Source organism: Tasmannia lanceolata, unplaced genomic scaffold (genome assembly GCF_043159265.1).
Source record: "Tasmannia lanceolata isolate RefF3 unplaced genomic scaffold, GAP_Taslan_0.1 ptg000011l, whole genome shotgun sequence".
Taxonomy (NCBI): domain Eukaryota; kingdom Viridiplantae; phylum Streptophyta; class Magnoliopsida; order Canellales; family Winteraceae; genus Tasmannia; species Tasmannia lanceolata.
The window spans coordinates 24,257,455-24,281,101 of record NW_027518688.1 but is presented as its reverse complement, the minus strand read 5'-3'; the positions used below and the strand labels follow the sequence as shown (position 1 = coordinate 24,281,101).

General features: G+C 38.5%; 3 protein-coding genes across 4 annotated transcripts; all 3 read right to left on the bottom strand.

Moving 5' to 3' along the window:
* Positions 1-5,521: 5,521 nt before the first annotated feature.
* On the bottom strand, positions 5,522-6,196 carry LOC143886063 (uncharacterized). The gene has a single exon (XM_077390046.1). The coding sequence runs from the start codon at positions 6,194-6,196 to the stop codon at positions 5,522-5,524; it is 675 nt and encodes a 224-aa protein (XP_077246161.1).
* Positions 6,197-6,730: 534 nt separating this feature from the next.
* Positions 6,731-10,401, bottom strand: LOC143886737 (Pentatricopeptide repeat (PPR) superfamily protein). The gene is made up of 2 exons (XM_077390846.1): positions 7,548-10,401; positions 6,731-7,121 (listed from the first exon to the last, which is right to left on the bottom strand). Exon 1 carries the CDS (start codon positions 10,059-10,061, stop codon positions 7,617-7,619), a length of 2,445 nt encoding a protein of 814 aa, XP_077246961.1. The 5' UTR covers positions 10,062-10,401; the 3' UTR covers positions 6,731-7,121; positions 7,548-7,616.
* A 1,560-nt stretch (positions 10,402-11,961) lies between these two features.
* On the bottom strand, positions 11,962-19,230 carry LOC143886736 (putative protein phosphatase 2C 43). 2 transcript variants are annotated; one of them, XM_077390844.1, is made up of 5 exons: positions 18,465-19,230; positions 15,358-15,722; positions 13,799-14,035; positions 13,368-13,716; positions 11,962-12,490 (listed from the first exon to the last, which is right to left on the bottom strand). In XM_077390844.1, exons 1-4 carry the CDS (start codon positions 18,745-18,747, stop codon positions 13,408-13,410), a joined length of 1,194 nt encoding a protein of 397 aa, XP_077246959.1. In that variant the 5' UTR covers positions 18,748-19,230; the 3' UTR covers positions 11,962-12,490; positions 13,368-13,407. The 2 variants fall into 2 exon arrangements, with proteins under 2 accessions (XP_077246959.1, XP_077246960.1); XM_077390845.1 differs by having other exon boundaries at positions 13,387-13,716.
* Between the last annotated feature and the right edge of the window lie 4,417 nt (positions 19,231-23,647).

The window sequence follows — 23,647 nt, the reverse complement described above, 5'->3', positions numbered from 1 at the left end:
CAGGCATGCTCGTGTAAGGAGGCAACCCTTGATATTTGATCCAACAGCAGCCCCTTAAAAATATGAAGGGGGAAGATCAAATATCAAAGGTGGTGCATGAGCATGCCCGATCAGGCACCATATAAAATCTCTAGTTCACTTGCGTTCCCTGGAAAGTAAATCCCTGGAAAACAGTCTTTTTTCCTTGACAAAACCTTGACAAGACAGAATTCTAGTGTTCACTTGCTTTCCAGGGAAAATAGAATTACACATGTGGAATATTTGCAAAAAAAAGCAAAAAATGACATGGAAAAACCCATTTTCCCACCCTTTAGGGATTTCATTTCTGACCAAAAACACACGGATTTCGTTTCCTTGGAAAACTAGTGCAAAAAGAAGGGCAAGCAGTTTCCCTGGAAACCTTTTCCTGCGCAAGTGAACAGTCCAGAAACAATCCAGGGAAACCTTTTCCTGCACAAATTCACCTGGATTTTTTTTCCTAATGCCACGTCAGATTCCAGGGAAACATTTTCTTTTCCTTTCCCGGGAAAACAAGTGAAGGTGCCCGATCCGGCATGCGCATGCACCACCTATGTTATTTGAACCCCCATGCAAAGAAATTATATGGTGGCCGTCCGTGCAGCCCCAAAGTACAGTGGGAGCCACATTGTTTGGGTGATCCAAACCATTCATTTGTTGGTCCCTCATGTAGATTGGGTGTGCCTAAAAAATCTTCTCCATATGATGATCCTAACCCTCCGATTTGTGAAGGTTTAAAATTGAGAGTACAGTATAGAAACCAACAACACCACAGATTTGTGAAGGGTTAGGATCATCCTATGGAGAAGATCTTTTAGGCACACCCCATCTACACGAGGGCCCAATGGAGAAGATCTTTTAGGCACACCCCATCTACACGAGGGCCCAACAAATGAATGGCTCTGATCACCCAAACAATGTGGGGTCCCACTGTATTTTGGGCTGCATGTTCATGCACGGCTCGTCACAGTGTAATTTCCCTATAATCCCCAAGCATTAGATGTGAGCTCAAAAGGTATATGGTCGTAGGGAGGATTCGATAATTTCACGCAGGAAATCATATCCACACTCCCAGTCTCCCTTGTTTTAATAATGTCACTCCTCTACCTTATAATTAGCTGATAAAAGGCTGTTTAAATTCTCCAGAAGCTATCAACAGTGCTAATAAAATAAGAGGTTCCACTATCAAAACGAGGGAGTGCAGATACCATTTCCCTTTCACCCTTCTTACTCAAGAAAGAGACTCTCACGGTCACGGTCTCACCCGTCTACTTATTAATTGATGCAGGTAATCTCCTTTAAAAGCAAAGATGCACAGTTAGACTTAACCCTGTTACTTCATCACATAAAGCTTTCTAGGATAATGACATGAACCCCACCTTGAAAAGAGACTGTGCCTGCCCCCCTTTGTAAATGGTCAGATCCAATGCCTCCAGTGGTTCGGCCCCACGAAACAACACTCCTTGTGATCTAGACCATCCATTTGCTGTGCCCCACATACCCAGAAAGCTCCCCTATCATACAGCTTCTCTTGAGTCCACCCCTAAGGAGCATATCCAATATGACCCAGTATAGCAAGTTAGCACAATTCATCCATCCAAGCATGAATTGTTAAACTACTCTTCATAATCCAAACAGATACTTTCAGAATATCAATGAGCATTAAAATAGAGAGAGAAACAGTAAAACTACTCTACTTTGATCGGAAAACGTAAAAGTTGGTCAATATTAACAGACCTAGATTACTACTCTTCATAGTATTGCTGTTTATATCTAATTTTATTTAGACTCAAAAGTTTCAGGAAGATGGCACAAATAAATCAAAACATTACTGATACCACCATACTTTGAGCACATCTTGAGGAAGTGGATGAAGTATGCTCGCGACTGTGATAAGGATGAACCCATCATGTCAGGACCTGCGGATTTGGGCCCCAGATACATCGGGTAGGTTCTCGGTTCGATCATTCTTGTGCAAGTTGGTGTGCGGCGACGGTCAGGATTCCAAATTCTCTATTATTTGGCGTTTCTTGGTCCCTCCCCATGTGGCGGCTTTTGCATGGGCAGTGGTTCATAGGCGGATAAAAACATGTGACCGTCCAGAGGCGCAAGGTTTCTTTAGCAAGCAGATGCATCCTCTGTAAGGAGGCGGAAGAATCCTTAAACCATGTCCTTCATTGCTCCTTCTCATCCACGGTGTGGAAAGTAATTACAAGGTGCTTTGGTTCTGCATGGGTATTCCACATATCCATTTCAAGGACAATGCTGTTTCGGCCATCTAGCCCGTTTAGTGAGTCGGGTCGATCCCTTCGGAGCATGTCACCCTATCTATTATCTGGCCCATTTGGCTAGAGAGAATGGGAGAATCTTTGAAGAAAAAGAAAAAAGCATCATATCAGGGATTAAGATTGACCCCATAGCTTGGGCAAAATATAACAATCTTTTGTCATCACATTCAGTGGCCAATATTTTGCGAAATTGGCAGGCAACAATCTGAAAGAAAAATGTCAATTTACCTGCTAGGAAGCTGCCTACTGGCGGACGGTTTAAACTTAATTTTGATGGACTCATCCGCGATGCTGAACGCAATATAATTTTCTCAAACTTCAGTCTGGCTGGGATATGCAAATCCAATGAAGCGGAAGCAAGAGCTTTACTGTATGGTCTTAAGTGGTATGTTTCCCAGCACCTTGGCCCCTTAATACTAGAGGGAGGCTCGTCTAACGTCATCTCTTGGGCGAAAGGAGAAGGCCCGGGTCCCTCGAAGCTAGGTAGCATCATTTGGGAAATTTGGGACTGTTGTAAAATTATAAGCCTGAATTTTTCGCACACCTATTGGTCTGCCAACGAAAAGGCTAATGAGCTAGCTAAGGCGGGAATGGAGAGCAGCCGAGTGGTAGAGTGCTGCTCTTTTGTATTGCAGGCTAGTTTAGGCGATGGTTCCGAGGAGCCTCGGTGCCTCATAAGGTTCTATGCTTGTACATTTTCCGGGGGGGGGGGGGCCTCCTCCCATCTGAACGAGTTGAACTGGTACATGATGTAGTGATTTGGATCTAGAACTCTTATAGACATAGAACAGGAACATACGTACAGAGAGAGGTTACACCAGCTCCATAAATCCATGACAGAACTGATCCCATCAATGAACTCAAATTGGAAGAATAGCTAAGAAGGCCTGCAGCAAAATTTGAAACAAACAATAATGAAAAGATACCAACTGAATTAGGTGCTTCTATATTTTGTTTCTCCGAATAATCGAACATAATATAAGCAATAGATGATAAAATAGAGATCAAGCATGAAATAGGAGGTGACTGATGAGGAGAAAAACTGATATGGATTGAGGCATCGTGCAAAATTGGTACTTGCTCAAATGCTTACAGATAGAGCAAAGAAGCTTCTTTGCACACCCTTAATTTTGCCTGGGGTATTATTCTAGTACCAGCCACTGCCAGTTAAGCGAAAAATGTTCGTTTTTTGGCAATTCAGTTTGAAGTTGATCTTTGAGGATCATCATAGAAGCAAATTACCTGAGCACTAATCCTTCTTGTGGAGCAACAATGAATATGTTGGTGGTGGGATAGTAAGCTATATGTACTGTTTATCAGAACTCCTAACGATATGAGCATTCTGTTTCATTTTCACTTGCATGATCTACTAATGAAATCCGAGGACTGTAAATGGATAAAAAATTTCTATTGTCACTAGAGACTATGAATAGTTGGGACTTTTCTTGAGAGCCATTTTACTCTAGCTATTATACATTTTTCAACTTTGATACAAAATTTAAAAGCAAATGTCTTTTGCTGCAATGGGAAAATTTGAATTTCTAGTCCAAGAACAATGCCATGAAGAAAGGTGTTGGTGACGAGTTGTTCTTTTTCTTTTTGTTTGGGTGTTAGCTTTTACCATCTTGGTTTCTTAGCTTTGCTCCTTTGTAATAAGGCTTCACCATTCAAAAAAAAAGACCAATGCCATGGACTTCATGAGGATAATGGGTAAATACGTACATCCTTATCAAGAGCTTAAAAGAATGCACCCAAACTATTTCTTAGTCTTACCAACCCGATAAACCTTTTTTTTTCGAACAGCAATAACAGATAAAAATTTATTAAAAACAGGGATTAATCCAGGGTCTGAGACTTTTTTTAGAAAAAGTAGAAAAAGTCTCTGATCTAAGTTCGGACTGATCAACACCTTCTCATACCAATGTTTCTGCTACCTCATTCATATTTCTAAGCTAGGAATTACAATTAAAAGATGGGTTTAATTGTCTGCTACCTCATTCATATTTCTAGAAATACATTTAAAATATGGGTTTAATAGTCTACACAAACCTGCAACTTCAGTGCTAAATATGGCTAATGTCCAAAGCATGATGAATTCGCATTCATTCAGTCCGAAACTTCATACCTGCCAGTTCTTCGTGAAAAACATAGAAGCAAAATAGTTTGAATTTGTTGGAAATTGACACAAACTAAATCTCTCTGATAAAATGCTATAACAACAAATTTCTTACCTGCATAGGGTCGGGGTAGTTGTGAGTTTGCAAACTTTCTCGTGGCATTAGTTCTTTGCCAAGGCCTCATAGATCTTAGGGCAGTATGCATTTAAGTCTTAAGAGAATTCCTTGTTCCTCTACAATAGGCTTCTAGTGTTATGGCTATTTGGTAAGACTTGCTTATGGTACACAGTCCTGCAAGCACATATCGTCTTTTTGGTATCCTTGCGATGGGCTAATCTAGTGGCAATTTCAAACAACACTGTGGCATGGGTCTGTACCCCTTATCATGGCCCTAGGTATCAAGTCCAAGGGATAGAATGCAATGAAAACTTATTAGTATGAAAAAGCTGTCCCCTACCGAGGTTTATGTCAATTTGTTAACACATCAAGGTTTCTAAAGAGAGGCTGGAAACTGGATAAATATATGAAGTGCAGAAGTTCAAAAAAGGGTGTTATCTATAATCTAGTACCCCATTACTTGAATGAAGTCCAAAAATGGCATGCAAGCAATACTAATGTTGAGATAAAATATAACTAGACCATGGAGCTTTAACAGAAAAGGCTGCTCGAGTACCTTCAAAATTTCAAATTTTAAAATTCAAACAGTTTTTGAGGATAATTTTAGCATGTAGTAGGTAAGCCACTGCCTAAAACATGGATAATTTTTTTTTGGATGACATTAAAACACGGTCACCTTCTTCATGAAAATTTTCTAAAGGATTCATTAGCCGACCCCAACTAGTTTGGGACAAAGGCTTAGATGAGTTGAGTTGATGACATTAAAACATGGATATCATACATACTGCTTATAGTATAGCAATGCCATAGAGGAGGTATCATTGGTCTAGGATAAATTTTTTTTTTTTTTTTGAAAAGGGCAGAATAATATTGAATAAACAGAACCGAGGTGGTCCTGAAGAAACAAGGAAAGAAAGAAAAATTACAATCAAGGAGGGAGGTAATCAAAAAATTCTAAAGCTGTCCTATAGACACCTCTGGCTAGAGCATCTGCTTCAGCATTGGCTGACCTCCTAACATGACCGAACACAATGGAAGAGCCCTGAGACAGTCCTCAATTTCCTCGAAGAAAGGCAGAAATCTCCAGGGAGGAATCGCCTCACCCGAAAGCCATCGAAAAACATTTAAGGAATCCCCTTCAACTATAGTTTTGTCGAAAGCTTGAGAATCCATTAACTTAATCCCTCGATGTACGGCTCTAACCTCTGCTTCATTCAAGTCTGCAACTCCGATAGGACCCGAGAAAGCCCAAAGGACTTCCCCTTTGTTGATTCTATATAGACCCCCAATTCCGGCCTCGCCCGGGTTACCAAGAGACAAACCATCGAAATTAAGCTTCATTAGCTCCTGAGAAGGCGGAATCCAGGATTGCCTGATTGTCACTTTGCTGACCCCTTCCATACAGATGATTGCCCACCCTTTCCAGAGATCAAAAGCTGAGACAAAACGAAACAAAGGTAGACTTCGAGCCCAAGATATAACCGCAGCGATCAGCTTTACATAAATTCCATAGGAAGATCTAGACTTTCCTTCAAAAACACGCGCATTCTTCTCTTTCCACAAGAACCACCACACAGCTAGAAGACACATCCTCCAGAGGATCTTGCCTTTCTTTCTCCAAGGGCTCGATTCCCAGCTCTTAATGAAATCAGCCATAGATTTGGGAGGAACCCAAGAGATTCCAAAGCGTGTAGTAGCTTTGGAGGATGTGTCTAAGCCACTGCCTAGGATAATTTTAGCATGTAGTAGCTAAGCCACTGCCTAAAACATGGATATTATACATACTACGCATAGGATAGCAACGCCATGGCGTAGGCATCATTGGTCAGGGAATGAAAATGCCATAAGTAGAGTAGAAGACACAACCTGATAATATGCTATAAAAAAACAAAAGAAACTCAAGTGTGTGTATCAGTGTATATACACATACACATATATGCCACTGATATCTGCATGACCATGTTTTGATAATGGGACGAACTCGCCAATTGTAATAGCCTTTGACGGCTAGTTCAACAAAGAAGGGAGCTTAATGAGGAAATATATCATAATCCAGTGATAACATATTTCAGACATGAGAAAAATTGTAAGACCATCAGTCGCCAAAAATAAAAACTACTACTCAGAAAGTACATGGTTCACATCAAGTATGGATTCTTTTTTTCCTTTTGAGTGAGAAGACAGCGGAAATTTATTAAAAATGAATATAACCAAATTACAATATTACAAGAGGGACAGGAATTGACCCTACACTATGACATCCCTGATTATCCCGTCCTTAGGCAGAGAATCAGTAATAACATTAGCCTCCCACCGCATATTACAAGGCACTTCCCTCCCCTACTAACAGTATCTACTCATTTGAGACGTATCCCAGCCGCCACAGACCCCTACATTTGCATGGATTGAAGCCCATCTGACCGCACATTAACCGAATCACCTTCCACAATGTGTGATTCCAAACCTTTCTGAAGGGCCACAAGAATTTGAAGTTTGAGTACCAACTAAAGTGAAGGATTCTTTACATACCAGCAAAACTCTGAGGTCCAACCTACTTGCCCATAAACCTTCTTTTCCAAGCCTGCGCGGGCAAAATAGTGAGTCATCCATAATTTTTTTATATTTTTTTGAAACGGTAGAAAGAAGCTTTCCACTAAAAAAGAGAAGCAAAGACTGGATTCCACTTTGTTTTGAAAAGTCCTGTCTCTAGACATGCCCCCTTCACAGGCGACCCTTAATTTGGAGAAAAAATGACCATCAGGCAAAAATTACACTTATAATTTTTCAGGAAAGGATAAAATTGTTTACCCAAGAACCTAATCAAATCAATTAGTTGGTCAGAAGATTTCCATCCAAGCAACTCTTAATTTGGATTAAAAAATGGCCCAATTTGCTTTAACTGTATTTCTAGCCTTTGAACATCATCTCAACTGGATAAACAGATAACATATAATGTGCTCTGACTGAGCATGAAAAAACAATTTAGAAGGTATATTATTTTCCTTACCACAGTAATGAATGAGTTGGATAAGTTACGCAGCTAGCATTTGATGCGCCATTGAGAGTCGCTTGGGTGTCACTGCTGAAACTGCGCCTTCTTGGCCTTCATAATTGCATCATCTAACACGGAGAAGGTAAGAATATCAGGCTCTATTCCTTTAACTATCATTTCATCAACAAGTTTTACAGCCTTATCAATCTCTCCCAGACTACAATATCCAGTCACCAAAACTGTGTATGTCACTGCATCAGGTGTTAATCCCCTTTCCAGCATTTCACCAAAGATATTTAGAGCGTCCTGAACACGTTCATTCTTGCAACACCCATCCATCAAAACAGTGTAGCAAATTGTGTCAGGTTCCACCTCCATCTCTGTCATCTGACGCAATAGTTCCAAAGACTTGGCATCGACTCCACCTTTTCCCTTCTCTTTGCGCAGACGGGCACGACCTTGGAAATTTTCTTTCAAATGCCCATCAAGCAAAACCGTGTAAGTGATTACATCGGGTTTGATTCCCTTCTCTTTCATCTTGTTGAATACATCGCAGGCTTCTTGCAGACGGTTCACTTTGCAGTACCCATTCATTAATGTCGTGTATGTAATCAAATCCGGGGTTAAACCACTTTCCACCAAATTCTCAAAGAGGCACCAAGCCTTTTTCATATCCCCTACTCGAGAAAAGGAGGCTATAAGTTTACTATAAGCAATTTCATCAGGGGTAACATCCATGGCCAACATCAACTTAAGCACAGAGGAAGCTCTTTCTACATCGCCCGCCTTACAGAGACCACTAATGAGTTTAGAGCGTGCAATCTCATCTGGAACAATTCCTTTCTTAGAAAATCTCACAAAAAGCCCATAGGCTTCAATTAGATGACCAACATCGCAGTAGCCATTAACCATGGCACTAAAAGTAGCCACACTTTGAGCAAGCTCCTTTTTTTCTAAAGTGTTAAAGAATGTTTCTGCCTCTTTAAGTTTCCCGCCTTTACAGAGACCTCCAATGACCATGCTATAGGTTACATCATTGGGCTTCACACCTCGGTCCAACATAGAATCTAAAAGCTCAAATGCCTCTTGTACAAGCCCATGTCTACAAAAGCCACTAGCAAGTGTATTGTAAGTGACAATGTCAGGAACGAGATCAATCTCGAACATGTAGGTGAACAACTTCCAAGCATCATCCAATTCACCAAGGCGGCAATATCCACCAATCAGACTAGTATAATGGATGGTGTCTGGAACCAGTCTCCTACCCTTCATTTCATTGAGTAATTCCACTGCTTTTTTCATCTTACCTAGCTTGCAGTGAGCATCTATCGCAGTATTGTACACGACCTCGTCAAGGAAAAGGCCAGCGTCCTTAAATTTCTGAAAGTAATCCACTACTTCCACAGCCATACCCATTCTAAATAAGCTTTGGAGAATCAAACTGATAATGACACAATTTGTTTTAATCCCCTTTAGGAGCATCTCGTCATGAAGAAACAAAGCTCTCCACAGATTCCCATTACGACAGTATGCACCAATAAGGCTTCTGTAACTATACCTATCGGGGACTAAACCTTGCTTTTCCATGTCCTCTAAGACACATTCAGCTTCTCGAAGTTGCTTTTTGTCGCAAAAACCTCGAATCACTGTATTATAACTGAAAACATTCATCGGAACACCCATGCCTCTAGCTGCACTAAGCAGTTCATAACCCAAATCTGATTTCCCACACGAACATATCCCATCAACCAAAGTCGTGTAAGTGAAAACATCGGGATCAATTCCCATTTCCTTCATTTCTTTCAAGATGTCCAATGCTTCCTCCCAGTTCCCTTCTTTGCAAAGTGCTTTAATCAGAATTGAAAAGGTGTAAACATTCTCATTCATTCCAAATCTCTTCAACTGATGATAAACAGCCCTTGCAATCTTTGGCTTACCACGATCGATCAGGCGTTTAAGCAAAAAATTGTAAGACCGCACATCGGGTATAAAACCGTGAGTTCCAATCTGAAAAAATGCATCAACTGCCTCGTCCAACATACCAATATCAACATAAACCTTAATTAACTCATCGAATGCCCGAACTAATGAAGCAGAACCCTTATAACTCTTGAAGAGAACATCGAAAAGGGTGGAAATATCAAAACCCAGATTCTCTTTTGATGATACCAGATCCTTTAACAGAGAATTCAGTTTCCTGTTCAAACCCGACTTGCATAAAATACGTATAATCATAGAATAGGCGTCAACATCGTGACTGAAACCACTGTTCTTTACATAATTGAAGAAAGATAGAGCAAATATTGGTTCTTTCTTCAAACTGTTCAAGATTTCAACAACCCTACTTGTATCTAATTCAACAGAATGCTCTAATGAAGAGTCCCTAATTAAAATTGTTCTCTTTTTACCATTTGGGTTTGGAAAACAATGGGCTATTTGATCAGCCAAAGCTAAGGATGTGAAAGATGAGAATTTGAAGGGTGTTAAAGAATTTCTACAAGAAAGCAATCTGATAGTTGAGACCCACATAGGAATTTAGGTACATCAGTCTGGGATTCCGATACTGGCATCGGAAGAAAAAAAATCCCAATTACATAGAAGAGAATAAAATAACTGCAATGATAGATTCACTAATAGGGGAAAAACCATCCAAAGCCCAAAAAACTTCAACAAGTAAAAGGAGCAAAGAGAGAGAGAGAAGTGTCACCTGCTATTGGAGAAAGAGATTACAGAGATGAAGAAACTATTGAGAGAAACAGCAGAAACCACTGAGACTGGTATTGGAAAGGGTTTAGTAAAGTCTTTCTAAAACCCTCTCTATATATCCCACAAATGGTTCGAGTCAGCCTCTAACGAGGGTTTTGGTCGAAAGAAAACAAATAACCAAAAACTCTCTTAAAATCAAAGGAGATTTTAAGGCTAAATGAGTAAATGTGGGCCTTTGGTTTCTATTTCTTAACCATCCACTTTTTAGGTCAGAATTTCAAAGGCTAGGATCGTTCTGAAATGGAGATACTTTTCAAGCATTACTTGATAGATTCAAAGTTTGGGTTTAGTTGAATGAGTGGTCTCACAAAGGAGATTTTCTTGCTGAATGTGGGCCATTGGATTCAAGCACTTAACCATCTTTAAAGGGCTAAGATTGCTCGAAGGGAAGTAGTGATATTCATGCATGTCCAGTCTGGCCTTTTTTATCTTAATCAATGGGAACTTGGAGGATCATTTTTAGAGTTCTTGGGGACTTTAAGACAAGATGATCCTCTATCACCTTTTCTATTAATGCTGGACCAAGCAACCTGGATCCGATGGTCATATCTTACGATTTGTGGAGGTAAAATGGCCGTGTATAAACCTTCAGAAATCTGTCCATTTTTTTGCCTCCACGATTCGAAGGATTAGGATGGTCCTATGGAACTGATTTTTTGTGGACACCCTATTTATGTGAGGGTCAATCAAATAAATGGTTTGGATCACCCAAACAATGTGGGCCTCCGCTGTATTTTTGTAATGGCTTTTACTTTTAAAGGAAAGTGTTCCTGCGCAGCTGCGCAGAGAGCTTCCCTGCGCTTAAGTGACTTAAAAAGCCTCACATTGGTTCGTATAGCGGGCCCACTTGCCAATATCCCTACATGGCATGTGGAAGGATCTTTGATCTTCCATCCAAGGGCACCACTATATAAAAACCCAGGGCTCTTGGATTGGAGATCAAGGGTTTATTATATTTGTACTTTGTTGGGAACTTATCAGCAGTATCTTTGTTTGTTTCTCACTCAAATTTTTCTGCACTTTCTTTTTTTTGAATGGTAGATTTTTTTTGTTACTACTTTTATCCTGCCCCTAATGAAATAATATTAGGCATCGAATGGGGGACTGATATCTGCACGATCATGTTTCCATAACGGGATGAATCTTTGCCTTTATTCTTTACTTTTCTATCCAAGTGTCAAAGGCTTTTAGTGGGTAGAAATTGTCTATCTAAAAAAGAATTGATAGGAAAAAGTATCGAAAAAACTAAAAGAAACAAAAAGATAATTGAACATACAAAATTCAAAAACACTTGTCGGAATAATATTAAATTCTACAAATCTAAAATAATAAGCCAGGCATCATCCTCATGGTCACGAGTGGTAAGTGCAGCATCTGATCTGTTCTCCAATTCGGAGCTCAACAAGTATTTGCAGTAGATTTTGAAGCGGGTGAAGCAAGGAACAATGGGGAAGAGCCTAATGTGGAGACCTAAGGCTTTTCTTCGCCTTATTAGTGGTGGGAGGAGTAAGATTTCACTGACCTCAAGATGAGTATAAAAAACCCATGTTTCCTTTGATTTTTATTGAGTTTCATCAACATGAAGAACCCAATTGAAAGGAAAATGAGAAATATGAAATACGAGCAGAAGGAAAAACAAATCATTAGCCACCCACTCCAAAGCTTTTTGCAAAAGTTATTGAAGTAAAACATTTCAGGAAAGAATCGAAAATAGTATGCCTGAAGTCGATTAAGGTGTTTATACACTTTATTTGTCTACAATGAAATGAACTCTTAATTGAAGTAAAATTCAAATGCATCAATGCTACAGAGCCTGGCTGTATCAAAGCCATGTCCATGGGCCTTATGAATAGCCAAAGATGCAGCTCTCATCCAAAGTACAAGTTTCTTTCCGCAGAGCTTCCGATCACAATAATAATTAATTGTATGGTAGAAATTGCTTCTTCTATTGATTCTATTGACGCAGACACCTCTCCTCCGCAGCTCATTACATGTTTGCATAGATGGCCAAAGGAACCATGGTGAAATGGGTTGGTGGAAATGTTCTTGTAGAAAGTGGTTGAAACAGCAGAAATGGCCGAGGAAAACAGTATTAAAGAAAAAGGAAAAAAAATGGCTGGCAAAGGGTCTTGCAAGTACATGGGTTGCCAACAGTAGCAAAATGCTTTTTGATTGACCTTGACCTGCAATACCTGCGCACCATTCGGTGGTGAAAGAGAATCAGTACCAAGTGCAAAAACGGTACTAGGTGAGAAAATGTTAGCATGGTTACTTATTGTTGTTGTGGTCAAGGGCGACGACACACGGAGCAAGTGGGGATAGACAGAGACGATAAGATTCATTGAGATTGGCCGGGGTTGAGAATTTAAAAGGGTGGTGGAAAAAAGTAGATGTAAATTCCTTGAAAGCTTGATCTCACTAGCTCACGCTTTGGACTAATGTAGTGAAAGATGGTCTGGCAGGAGTTTGGATAATTGGATTTAGCATTTAAAATGTGAAAGTGCAAAGGAGAAACAAATTTCTGGAACCAAAATCTGTTTCTCTCATGCTTTAGGACCAGAGATCACATGGGAAGTTCTGTTTGTTTTAGATGTAGGAAGTTGGAGCTACAACTGACATTGACCCATAAATACCACCAAAGTCTAAACATGATCTCTTATCACATGTGATAGTCATACCTATAGACATAAAATTTAAGAGAAAATTAAAAATTAATAAAAGCGCATGCACGAACATGCGCATATCATGTACAAGCAGGCATACATATACAGATTTCAATATAGTTAAAGCCTTAAGGGTGCATTTAAATATACACCCAAATTGTGGGAGTACATCCAAAAGCACCCTATGATAATTAATTGGAAGCTATTTCAAAGATTTGCCGGGATAGCAACAGAATGGAGTTTAGGAAGGGGTCAAGCTGGGATATGAACATAATGCACCCAACGATAATTAATTCACTTTTATGTTGTAAAACTGAACATGAAACAAATTTTATGTCCATTTTTACGTTAAAAGAAACGGAGCCATAAAAAGCACAATCTGGGATATGAAGGGGTCAAGCTGAACCTGGGTTTAGGAAGCGCACCACTATCTGCTCAGTACCACATCAAGCGGGTAATCTGGAACCCACGTCAATCCCTTCCAACGTAGAAAAATCTGACGGTCCCACAGTATCAATGAACCCCCGTACCGACACTTTTGGTACAGCAGCATTTGCTTCCCGTAACTCTTGATCTATGAATACAGCAGCATTTGCTTCCAGTAACTCATGATCTATGAAGACAACAACGACAGTTATATCATCATGGAAATTGCGACGCTGTCCCTTCCCCATTCTCTTAATTTGTGCATAGCTTGTTTTTCTGTTCCGAGCGGCCACTTGTAAAGCTGCTATGATAAGTTTCCTGGCTATTCCCTACAAATAAAGCAATGATAAGCTTGACAAGAAGAGACAAAAAGAGCAATGAAAACAGGAATCATATGGGAAAAGAACATACTGCTCGAGGGTACTTGTACACAATTTCTGCAGCTTCTTGATTTGTGACAAGTTCCCAAAGGCCATCAGATGCAAATATCAAAAATTTATCTTGGGGATGTATTGCTCTTGTATATACAAATGGTTCTGCCGTCAGTACAGGCCGCCGAAGAGGTTCAGGGAGACCGAAACGCGGGTTTGATGGATCAAGTGAAAACTCTGGCTTCTTCAAGTATGCATCACCTATAGATCTCGAAACCTGTAGCCACCAAATGCAAATCAATAACAGATAAAAGAAATTCAAAAAAGGTTTAAGCTAAATATATCGCCAAAACTTGATGAATGTACAAAGGAAACAGCCTATACAAACCAAATGAGCAAAAAGCAGAATGTAAGCTTGATTTCTTATTAATGATACATGAAAAAGTTTATATTTGATTCATATCATGTGAATTCTTAAGGAGCAATGTGGAGAGCACTGATGGCATGATTGCTGCTTTTCTTTATTGACACCTCACAGTAGGATTCTAGTTTCTGATCAATTGGTTAGATGTAAGCTTCCTCAAAAATAAACTGGCCTCCTTGTTAGCAGGACAGTGAATTATGCTATCATTTTGATAGGTCATAATTTCTTCCAGAAGGTGCAGAGCTTCTTTTTTCCGTCTTTTAAATGCTAAAATCACAGCTGGCATTGATCGCAGATATTTGGTTTCACAGTTAACTCTTCTTCTGGGCAATAGAAGAGAAGCATGCAGATCTAAAAAAGTAATTATGTATTTATTCATGTAATTGCAATCTTCTGGTGTATCCTAGTTTTCTAGAAAATTTGCAATCCCACTACACCCTGGAAGATTTTTCTCCATGAATTATCTCCCATATATTTTTTTCCTACATCCAAACAGCCCCTAATTTCATCGCTATGGATTCTAAACAGTTGTACAATAAATTGTTAAGCATTGACTGCACTATGTCTTTTATACGTTCTTAATAAATGGTGACATGGTGGTCAAGAATTTGTGGTGCTATCTACATAATTAGTACAAACTAAACAACCTCTCAGAATAAGTAGTAGTGTATGACTAATATATAATTATATACTAACTATAAAAATGCCAATAGAAACAAAAAAATCATCGATCATTAGACTGAAGATGTTGACAATGTTTAAATGTGTTAGATTAGCCCTCATCTACTTATTAAGAATTCTCTTTTAGTCGAGGTAAGTGACAGACACTATGGATTTCCAGCTTAGGGATCCTTGAGCCACCTAATTATTAAGATATCACTACGGAAGAAACCAAAAATCATCAGGTCATTTGACTGTAAATGTTATTAGATTTCATGTTTTTAAAAAGAGCAACCTCTTAGCCATTAAAAGTGATAGAACCTATGGATTTACAATTTAGGAATCACATGCCTTTCTTTTCCTGATTGATACGGGTTCCATGGATAGGAGCATGTCATGAGAAGAGAGAAGATTAAAACAACGATTATCCACTACACGATTTTGTCAGACTTGAAGATTAAAAATAAGAAAAAACTTATATTAAAAACTCAAAGGACAAAATAACGAGATCAAACCTGGATTATGCCTTTAATACGCCATGCTCCTTGCTTACAAACTAGAATATGTGGATCATCCGGATGCAATGACATGAGTTCCTGTCTAACCTCCTCCATACTCGCATTATGATCCCTAGTCAATTGCTCAGCAACAATGTTATTTGATCTAGTTAAACGACCAATCACAGCTCGTGAGTCACCTACATTAGCAACGTATAATGTTCCTCCCCAGATAATACCAACCAAACAGCAAGATCCCATTGCGGCAATTAATGGTTTAATTTGGAGTGCTCTACGCACATGAGCAAGAAATGAGCTCTCGGTTACAGCAAATGCACTTCTCAGAATATCTTCAGATATTATTTTGTTTTCTCGAACTAGCCCTGTAAAAAAACAATTGCACTGCAGGGTGAAACTTCTGAACCGTAAACACTGCTAGATGACTATATGCAGAAGCCAACAAAAGTAATTAAGGGAGCACAAACAAGCATGATCAAATGGAAATGTGGTGATGAGGAACAAAGGAAGGTCACTTACATAACAAAATAAATGGAACTAAAAGAAACTACAAATGATAAATTGAAACTGAGAATTTCATCAGAGATTTGCAAAGGGTCCATCAAATATGGGATATTAACAACGTCCCCCAATGATCCTAAATAACATGAGCAAACACCAAAGAAAGCCTTTCATGTTCAATAGCCATAGCATTTTGTTGAGGGCATTGACCTCAAAAATACATAAGGGATATGTGGAAAAGGCAGAAAACTGCAGTTGGCAACTCAGATGATTAGAAAGTGGACAAAAGTTTCCCACACTGTGCACATTGAAGACTAACCATTACACATCCATGTGCAATATCAGATGAAACCGGATGAAGGCAAATACATCAAAATGAGGCGTACTTACAGACTACCATCCCCAATTGGGTCATAAAACTTTGAAGCATCTCTCTCAAGCTCGCCAACTAGAAACCTACCATGCATTCGTGAAGGCCTCCAAAGTGTAAATGTAAATGAGACATTTGCAGCAAAGACCTATCCAATTCTAAGAAACTATGAGGAGCTGAGTAGAGGGGTAGTACATCTACAGTGATTTAGGGTTGGAAGCAGCCTAGGGAATGTCCATACAATATATACATATGCATACACACATGCATGTTGTGAGTGGCTGGTATAGACACCCTTAAAATTAGGCATGACACCGATGCCAGTTTGTCGTGTGTGTGAAAAACTAGATTCTAATGAATAAAACAAACTGAAATGGGCATCAATACCAATTCCCACATAATTCACATATAGGGATAGTCATTTTTAACAATATCTATAAAATGTGTAAGCATAGCAAATGGCAGTTTCCATTCAAACCATTTAAGTAAATTAATGAGCACAGTAAAAACGCATACACTGATACACACTATGTCGCATCAGTACAGATACAAGTGTTGTATCCAGTGTTGAATTCGGCGAATCTAAAAAAGAACAATTCGTAGATTAGCTAAAATGTTTTAGTCAATTCTCAAATTTTAATTTTTTACATAATAATATGGTTATAACAAGTAATATATTAAAATTGTTAATAGATTAAGCAGAAATAATGTTTTATTTCCACACAAGAAACTTTAGGATGATTAAAACTCAAAACATGCGATAATTGTGAAGTTTTTTTTATTCATAGGTAAGGATTGAGCCTGCGACCCAAGGTTGAGAAACAAACCCTCAACCATTGAGCTACAAGCCCAACCCCCATAATTGTGAAGTTGTAGTAGTAGTATTCATAAAAACAAAAGAAGATGAAAGAGATCTAGAAGTGTCTCAGTGAATCATGAAGTACTGGAATCCGACATGTATCCGACACGGGCACTTCAACTATTTAGAAGAATCCATGTAACATAGAATACACACTATGTTTCATCAGCACATGTACGAGTGTCGGAATCTGACATGGCTATCGAGTTTAAGGTTCGGAAAACCTAAAAAAATGATTCCTGGATTCGCCAAAATGTTTTAATCAATTCTCAAATTTTAATTTTTTACGTAATAATATGGTTATAACAAGTAATATATTAATAAGTTTAATAGGTTAAGTAGATATAATGTTTTATTTCCACTCGAGAAACTTACTATTTTATTAATAGTAGAAAATATCATTAATGAGAAAAAGGAGAAACAAAGGGACCCCTGGAACTTTTCCCACTCATAGTTTCATAGCTTAATCAGCCAAAACAAAGAACATACAGATCACCGTATCTAATGGTTATTAATCGGATATACCATATCAATTATTAATAAGAACTCAGGGAATTCATATGAGTCAAAATTTGACAAGGTAAACGTCAACAGGTACGAAACAATTACAAAAAACAAGGCAAAACACACGCAATTCAACCTATCTGTTAAACAGCTTGATTCACCACAGGACAATGAATTCAAAGTTACATAAATTTTCACACTAAAACATATCTAGGAAGTGCAAATTGAGCATGGTTTTAAATTTTGCTTTCGGTACCGGTTTCGGACCCCACCAAAATTGAAATTTCGGTCGAAATCCAATACACCAATTAAAAAATAATATTATATTGATGACGAAATTACGGTAATTTCAGCTGAAATTTAATATTAAAATACTGTTTTTAAAAAAAATAAATAAATTTGAAGTACGAAATTTTGACCGAAATTACAACTTTTCGTTGAAATTCACCTAAATTTCAGTCGAAATTCTGTACAACAGCGTAAGTAATCAAATTTCGGTCGAAATTAACGAAATTTCAGACCGAAATTCTCGAAATTTCAGACCGAAATTCTCGAAATTTCGGTGAAATAAATTACCGTTTCAGGTATGTGCCGTTTCGGTGTCGGTCTGAAATTTCGGGTTTCGGTTGAAATTTAAAACAATGAAATTGAGTAGCAATTGATAAGAGAAAGAAGGGAAACCACGGAAAAATAACAAATCAAATTCAACAAGTATATACAAGCTCAGACATATACATCAAGAAAGAGACTGTCAATTATCTAAACAAGCAATGCTTGAATTCAAAACACAACCATATAACATACATATACATTGCATATTGACAAAAACAAAATAACCCAGAAAAGCTAAAGATCAAGAAAATCAGGACTAACTCATGAGATGAAGGAACAGATGATTGGCGATGAAGCGGGAGGCATCAGGCCCACCATGACCATCATAGACACCGATGAACGTGGAATTCGAACTGGTTTCGACCTGGCAATGGTCCTCAATGAACTCATTCGCCTGTACAACAGCAATCGAGAACTCGCCCAAAGAATGCCGATCGAGGTCTCGTGACCAAAGCAACGGATCGTCCTTTCCATCATCATCCTTGTTCATATGGTCGACTGGGAGCCAGCACGTAGTCACAAGCTTCCTCAGATATGAAAACATCCCTCATTTCCTCAAAGAAAAACCCTAGAAACCAAGAAAAACCCTAAAAACCCTAGAAGAAATAGACAAAGAAAACCAAGAAATACAGCTCTATTTCTCTCTCTCTGTGTGGCAAATTCAGAAACAGTCTGAGATATAAAATGCGAGTTTTCGTGTAGAGAAATTTGCAGAGAGGGATAGATTCACAAAGAAAAACCCTAAAAGAAAGAAAACCAAGAAAGAGAGTTCTCTTTTTCTCTCTGTGGCAAATTCACAAACAGTTAAGACAGAGGATTGGAGGTTTTCTGTAGTGAATTTTACAGAGAGAGAGGGAGAAATGAGAGGAATTTGAGAGATTATTTTGCAGAGGATTTGAGGAGAAATGGAGAATTAGGGTTAGGGTTAGGGTTAGGGTTTTTCTATTGAGAACAGATTTTGAGAGAAAAGGAGGGAGAATCTTGAGAGGAGTTTTGTTGGATGAAAATCTGCAAATGGGAAAGTTGATGAGGGTAGTTGGAAGAGGACAAAGCTTTAACGAGAGTTTTAAAGGAGAGGGATTGAGAAAATAACACTTGTATGGCATGAAACTACGAGATTGCCATCAGTCTTCTGGAATTACTAGAATAGCCTTTGTAAATATTAGGCTCTGTTCACTTGCATTCCCGGGAAAGCAAATCCCCGGAAAACAGCCTTTTTTTTCCTTGACAGAATTCTGAAGTTTACTTGCTTTCCGGTGAAAATAGAATTACACATGTGGAATTTCTGTAATAAGACAAAAAATGACATGAAAAAGCTCATTCTCTCCCCTTTAGGGATTTCATTTCCGACCAAAAACACACGGATTTCGTTTCCCTGGGAAACTAGTGCAAAAAGAAGGGCAAGCAGTTTCATTGAAAACCTTTTCTTGCACAAGTGGACAGTCCAGAAACAGCCCAGGGAAACCTTTTCCTGTACAGATTCCCTAGATTTCTTTTCCTAGTGCCACATCAGATTCCCAGAAAACATTTTCTTTTCCTTTCCCAGGAAAACAAGTGAACATAGCCTTAGGGGATTTGCTAGGCAATTTTGCATAAAGCCATTTCCCGACTGGTTGTTGCGTGTAAGAACAGCCACACAAGTTGACTCTTTGGCAGATTCTGTCTTTTTCATTTAATTCATCTGAGGTGGCTGTTCTATCATTAAGAAAGCCAGACCTAATTTGGCTTTCCGCAAAATTGCCTAGCAAATCCTTGTAGCGGTCCTGCCTAATCCCAACTTACCTACCAAAAAAAGAAAGAGAGAGAGAATCACCCGAATCGAATCCGCACAGCTTCAAAGAAAAAGACGAAAAACTCATTATTTTATGCCTTTTTTGTGGGAATCTAGAAAAAAGCGTAGAAATCCATCTGATTTGCCAAATGTGGTCCTCCCATATTTTTAGTTTTTCTCATTCTCTTCAAGGTAAAAAAAAAAATTAAAGAAGCCATACTGAGAATGATTGTCAAACAGGCGCTTAATGAGCAGTTGAGTCAATTAGTTCACCAAACTTTATGTTCATTTTTACAACATAAGACAAATTTTACGTCCATTTTTACGTAACGGAGCCTAAGTGAGGAAATCAGATTCTCATTTCTTTATTTTCCTTATCCTCTTAGTTTATGAGGAAGGTCAAACAGTAGATAAGAGTTTGCATTTGGAAAATTTACAGAGGATAGTAAATAGCAATCAAAGAACACTAGGAAAACGAAAAACATGTCATTTTACTTTGATTTTCCTCATTTTTGGTGCAACCAAAGGGAAGCTAGAGTGTCCAAACCAAATTGGAGATAGTTTTTTTTGGATGAGATCATAACTCATATGAGAATTTTGCTAGGCAATTTTCGCAGAAAGCCATTTCGCGGCTCACTTTTGCAAGAGAGAACAGCCACGAATGCTAACTTTTTTAGCAGACTTTGTCTTATTAATATTATACCTATTCTGATATGGCAAAGAACTTGTTCAACAATCCAACAGTGAGGAAAGTGAGATCTTGATTTGATTCATGACTGCAGTGAGATCTTTCTTGTTGTAGAACACTTTAATCAGTTCAAGATTCATGCAACTCCCGTGCATTTTTAGAGAACTTTTGGTTTCTTCAACCACGTATACTTATCTCTTAACCCATCTCGAAGGTCAGAGAGGAGATGTCAAAGACAACCACCCTTGTGATGAATAGGATGAGTTTTAGGTGAACCGTGATGGTTGGGCTTCATGTGATTGTTGAAAGTGGAGTGCCAATATCATTTTCTGAAGGGGTGAAATATATTATCATGCACCCTCTAAAGTGATGGGACCCACAATTGACACATGGCATGATGCTTAGCGTCTAGGAAATGGGTCCCACTTCTTGTAGGATGATATGTTAGAGAGACCCTTTTCCTTTAAAGGGTTGAATTCATGACATTGATTCATTTATTTTGAGTACTGTTTGGATAAAAGGAAAAAAAAATTCTAAGAAAATAAAAATTTTATTAAAAAGAATATTCCATGGAAAGAGAAATAACAGGGCCCAACAGGTATGGAATTTTCCTACAAAAACTTGGGAATCTAGAAAATAATTTCCGTGAAAAAATGAGTGAGCCAAACAGTGAAAAACTCATTTTCCAGGGAATTTTTTACGTTGAATTCAAGGTGACATCTGTCTATAAGAGTAAGGCATAGCTTAGAATATTTATAGACATAAATTCATGGTCTTACTGTTGCTTAATCAACAAAGTGATAGATATGTTTCATTGAAAATGCTAAGATGAAAAACTCGTTCTATTCTTTGTAACAAACCCACATGTAAAGTTTCTGCAGGTGATTGTGTTCTTGAATGCTCTGGTGAGGTGAAGCCTCGCAGTAATAGAATGAGGAAAGCTCCCTAATTCATAGTGGGTCTTATTCCAACATGTGGTTAATCCAAATTGTCCACCTAGTCAGCCCCATTTGAAAATCCAAGTGGAACATGCAAAGTTTACAAGAAGTAGTTTGAGTGTAAATGAGAAGTAACAAGAGATACTGTGCACTGAATTCGGTGATGGTGTTGAAAATCAATGTAGCGCAACTAGACATGCCAAATGCCAATCGAACTCCACAATTAGGCATGTTTAAGCAAAGTCAAAAAAAAAAAAAAATTTGAGACATTCAAAATATTTTGAGCAGTCATGATTCTTATGCAAAGAAAGGATGACATGAACATTCAATAATATCTAAAATTTACTACCAAAAAATTTAAAAATTGGGTTCTGATTTTGTATTTGGCTCTTGGCGGCATCATTTTGTGTTGTTGGATATAACTAGGGGTGTAACTTGGGTCGGGGTCAACCTGGTTAGGGTTGAGGCCTTGGCAACCCGACCCGACTCGAACCCGACCTCCGTCTTCTAATTTTATCATGATTTTCTCCGGATTATGTTTTTCTATCTCGTATTTTTCTGTTGGGTCGTAGATAACCAGATCCCACCCGACTCAACCTGACCCGATTTGGAGGCGGGTTGACCATCCTCAATCCGAGACTTGGCTTGGGTTGGGTCGGGTTGGGTCGGGTTGGGGTTGAGGGAATGCTATCTAGGATTGGGTTAGGATTGGCCTCAACCCGACCTGAGTTGCACCCCTAGATATGACTTAGATGTGTGTTCTCAACTTCTATCACTTTAGTGATTATATCGTTGCAGAGATTTTTTTGTCAAATTGGAATAACACTTGAATGGCGGTTGCATGCAAGGTTTCAGGTTTCGGTTTTGACATGGAAACATATTGGTTTTGCATAAAAATTTAGGAGAGAATTTTGTAAAATTAGACATATGGAAATACATGCAAATGATAGACATTTACAATAAAACTTCAAAAAATGCTAAAATAATAACAAATACATACAAAAATATCATCGCCTAAAAATAGACCTTGAGTGGTTTAACCACATCGAATACCTAGTAACATACGATGCGCCACGCTGGTCTGATAATTCAGTATATATCACATTTTACATGTAATTTATATAAATACACAATTTCACATGCAAATCAATAAAGCCATGTTTGGATACCCACAAGATTTAGATTTGGATTTCTCACATTTGCAATTGAAATTTGAAACTGGATCAGATCCTTAGATTTCCAAATCAGCTACAACAGTGGAAAAAAGATCCAATTTTCAAATCTGTTCTGCAAGACATTATTTGGAAATCAATATTTGTGGCAAGTACCTTCCCCCTTGCTGCTCCTCGACCTTGCTACAGCAGCGAGACGTCCCTCATTCCCTCTCTCTCTCACAACATGAGCATGAACAGCAGCGAGACGTCCCTCATTCCCTCTCTCACGAACAACATGAGCATGAGGATGTTTGATGCATTTTGTATCCAGAACTCAAATCCAAATCCAAATAAAAAAACTTGAGGTATCCAAATGTAGCCTAAAGGATTTGCTAGGGGCCATTGCAGAAGGAATTTCGCAGCTGGGCTGTTGCATGTGAGAGCAGCCACCTCTTCTGTGATGGTCCCAAGCAAATCCCTTCATATAAATACAATTATGTCAAACATATAGATAGAATATGCAGGTACTGCGTTTACATGAATAGAAGAGATCTTTGTAAAGTGTGTTTTTACTAAAAAAAAATATTACATTGGAAAAGGCACTCTGCCTACGGGAGTTGTTCATGATATTTCAAATAAGGCAATGGTCTTTAAGAAACTTAAGAAACTTCGAATTAATCTAATGAAATGAAATAATGAGGTGAGGTGTGTCTGTGTGAGTGGGGGGGGGACTCTGATTTTTTTTGCCCTATTCACACCTATTCACTATTGTTTTTCGATTTCCATATGTGTTTTGATGAGAATGGAAACAAAAATATTTCAGTCCTTTCATGTCAGTTTAGAGGAAATTTAAAACTATGATTGCATGTATTATCATGCCATACATATTAGAA

What these genes read in the sequence shown, in the direction of transcription:
- LOC143886063 (XM_077390046.1), bottom strand. Translation starts at nt 6,196, where the DNA reads ATGGCTGATTTCATTAAGAGCTGGGAATCGAGCCCTTGGAGAAAGAAA.
- LOC143886737 (XM_077390846.1), bottom strand. Translation starts at nt 10,061, where the DNA reads ATGTGGGTCTCAACTATCAGATTGCTTTCTTGTAGAAATTCTTTAACA.
- LOC143886736 (XM_077390844.1), bottom strand. Translation starts at nt 18,747, where the DNA reads ATGTTTTCATATCTGAGGAAGCTTGTGACTACGTGCTGGCTCCCAGTC. An exon ending in TCTGTTCCTTCATCTCATGA is followed by an intron (nt 15,723 to 18,464) that starts GTTAGTCCTGAT and finishes GTTTTTTTACAG; the next exon opens with GGCTAGTTCGAGAAAACAAA. An exon ending in TGTACAAGTACCCTCGAGCA is followed by an intron (nt 13,717 to 13,798) that starts GTATGTTCTTTT and finishes CTTTATTTGTAG; the next exon opens with GGAATAGCCAGGAAACTTAT.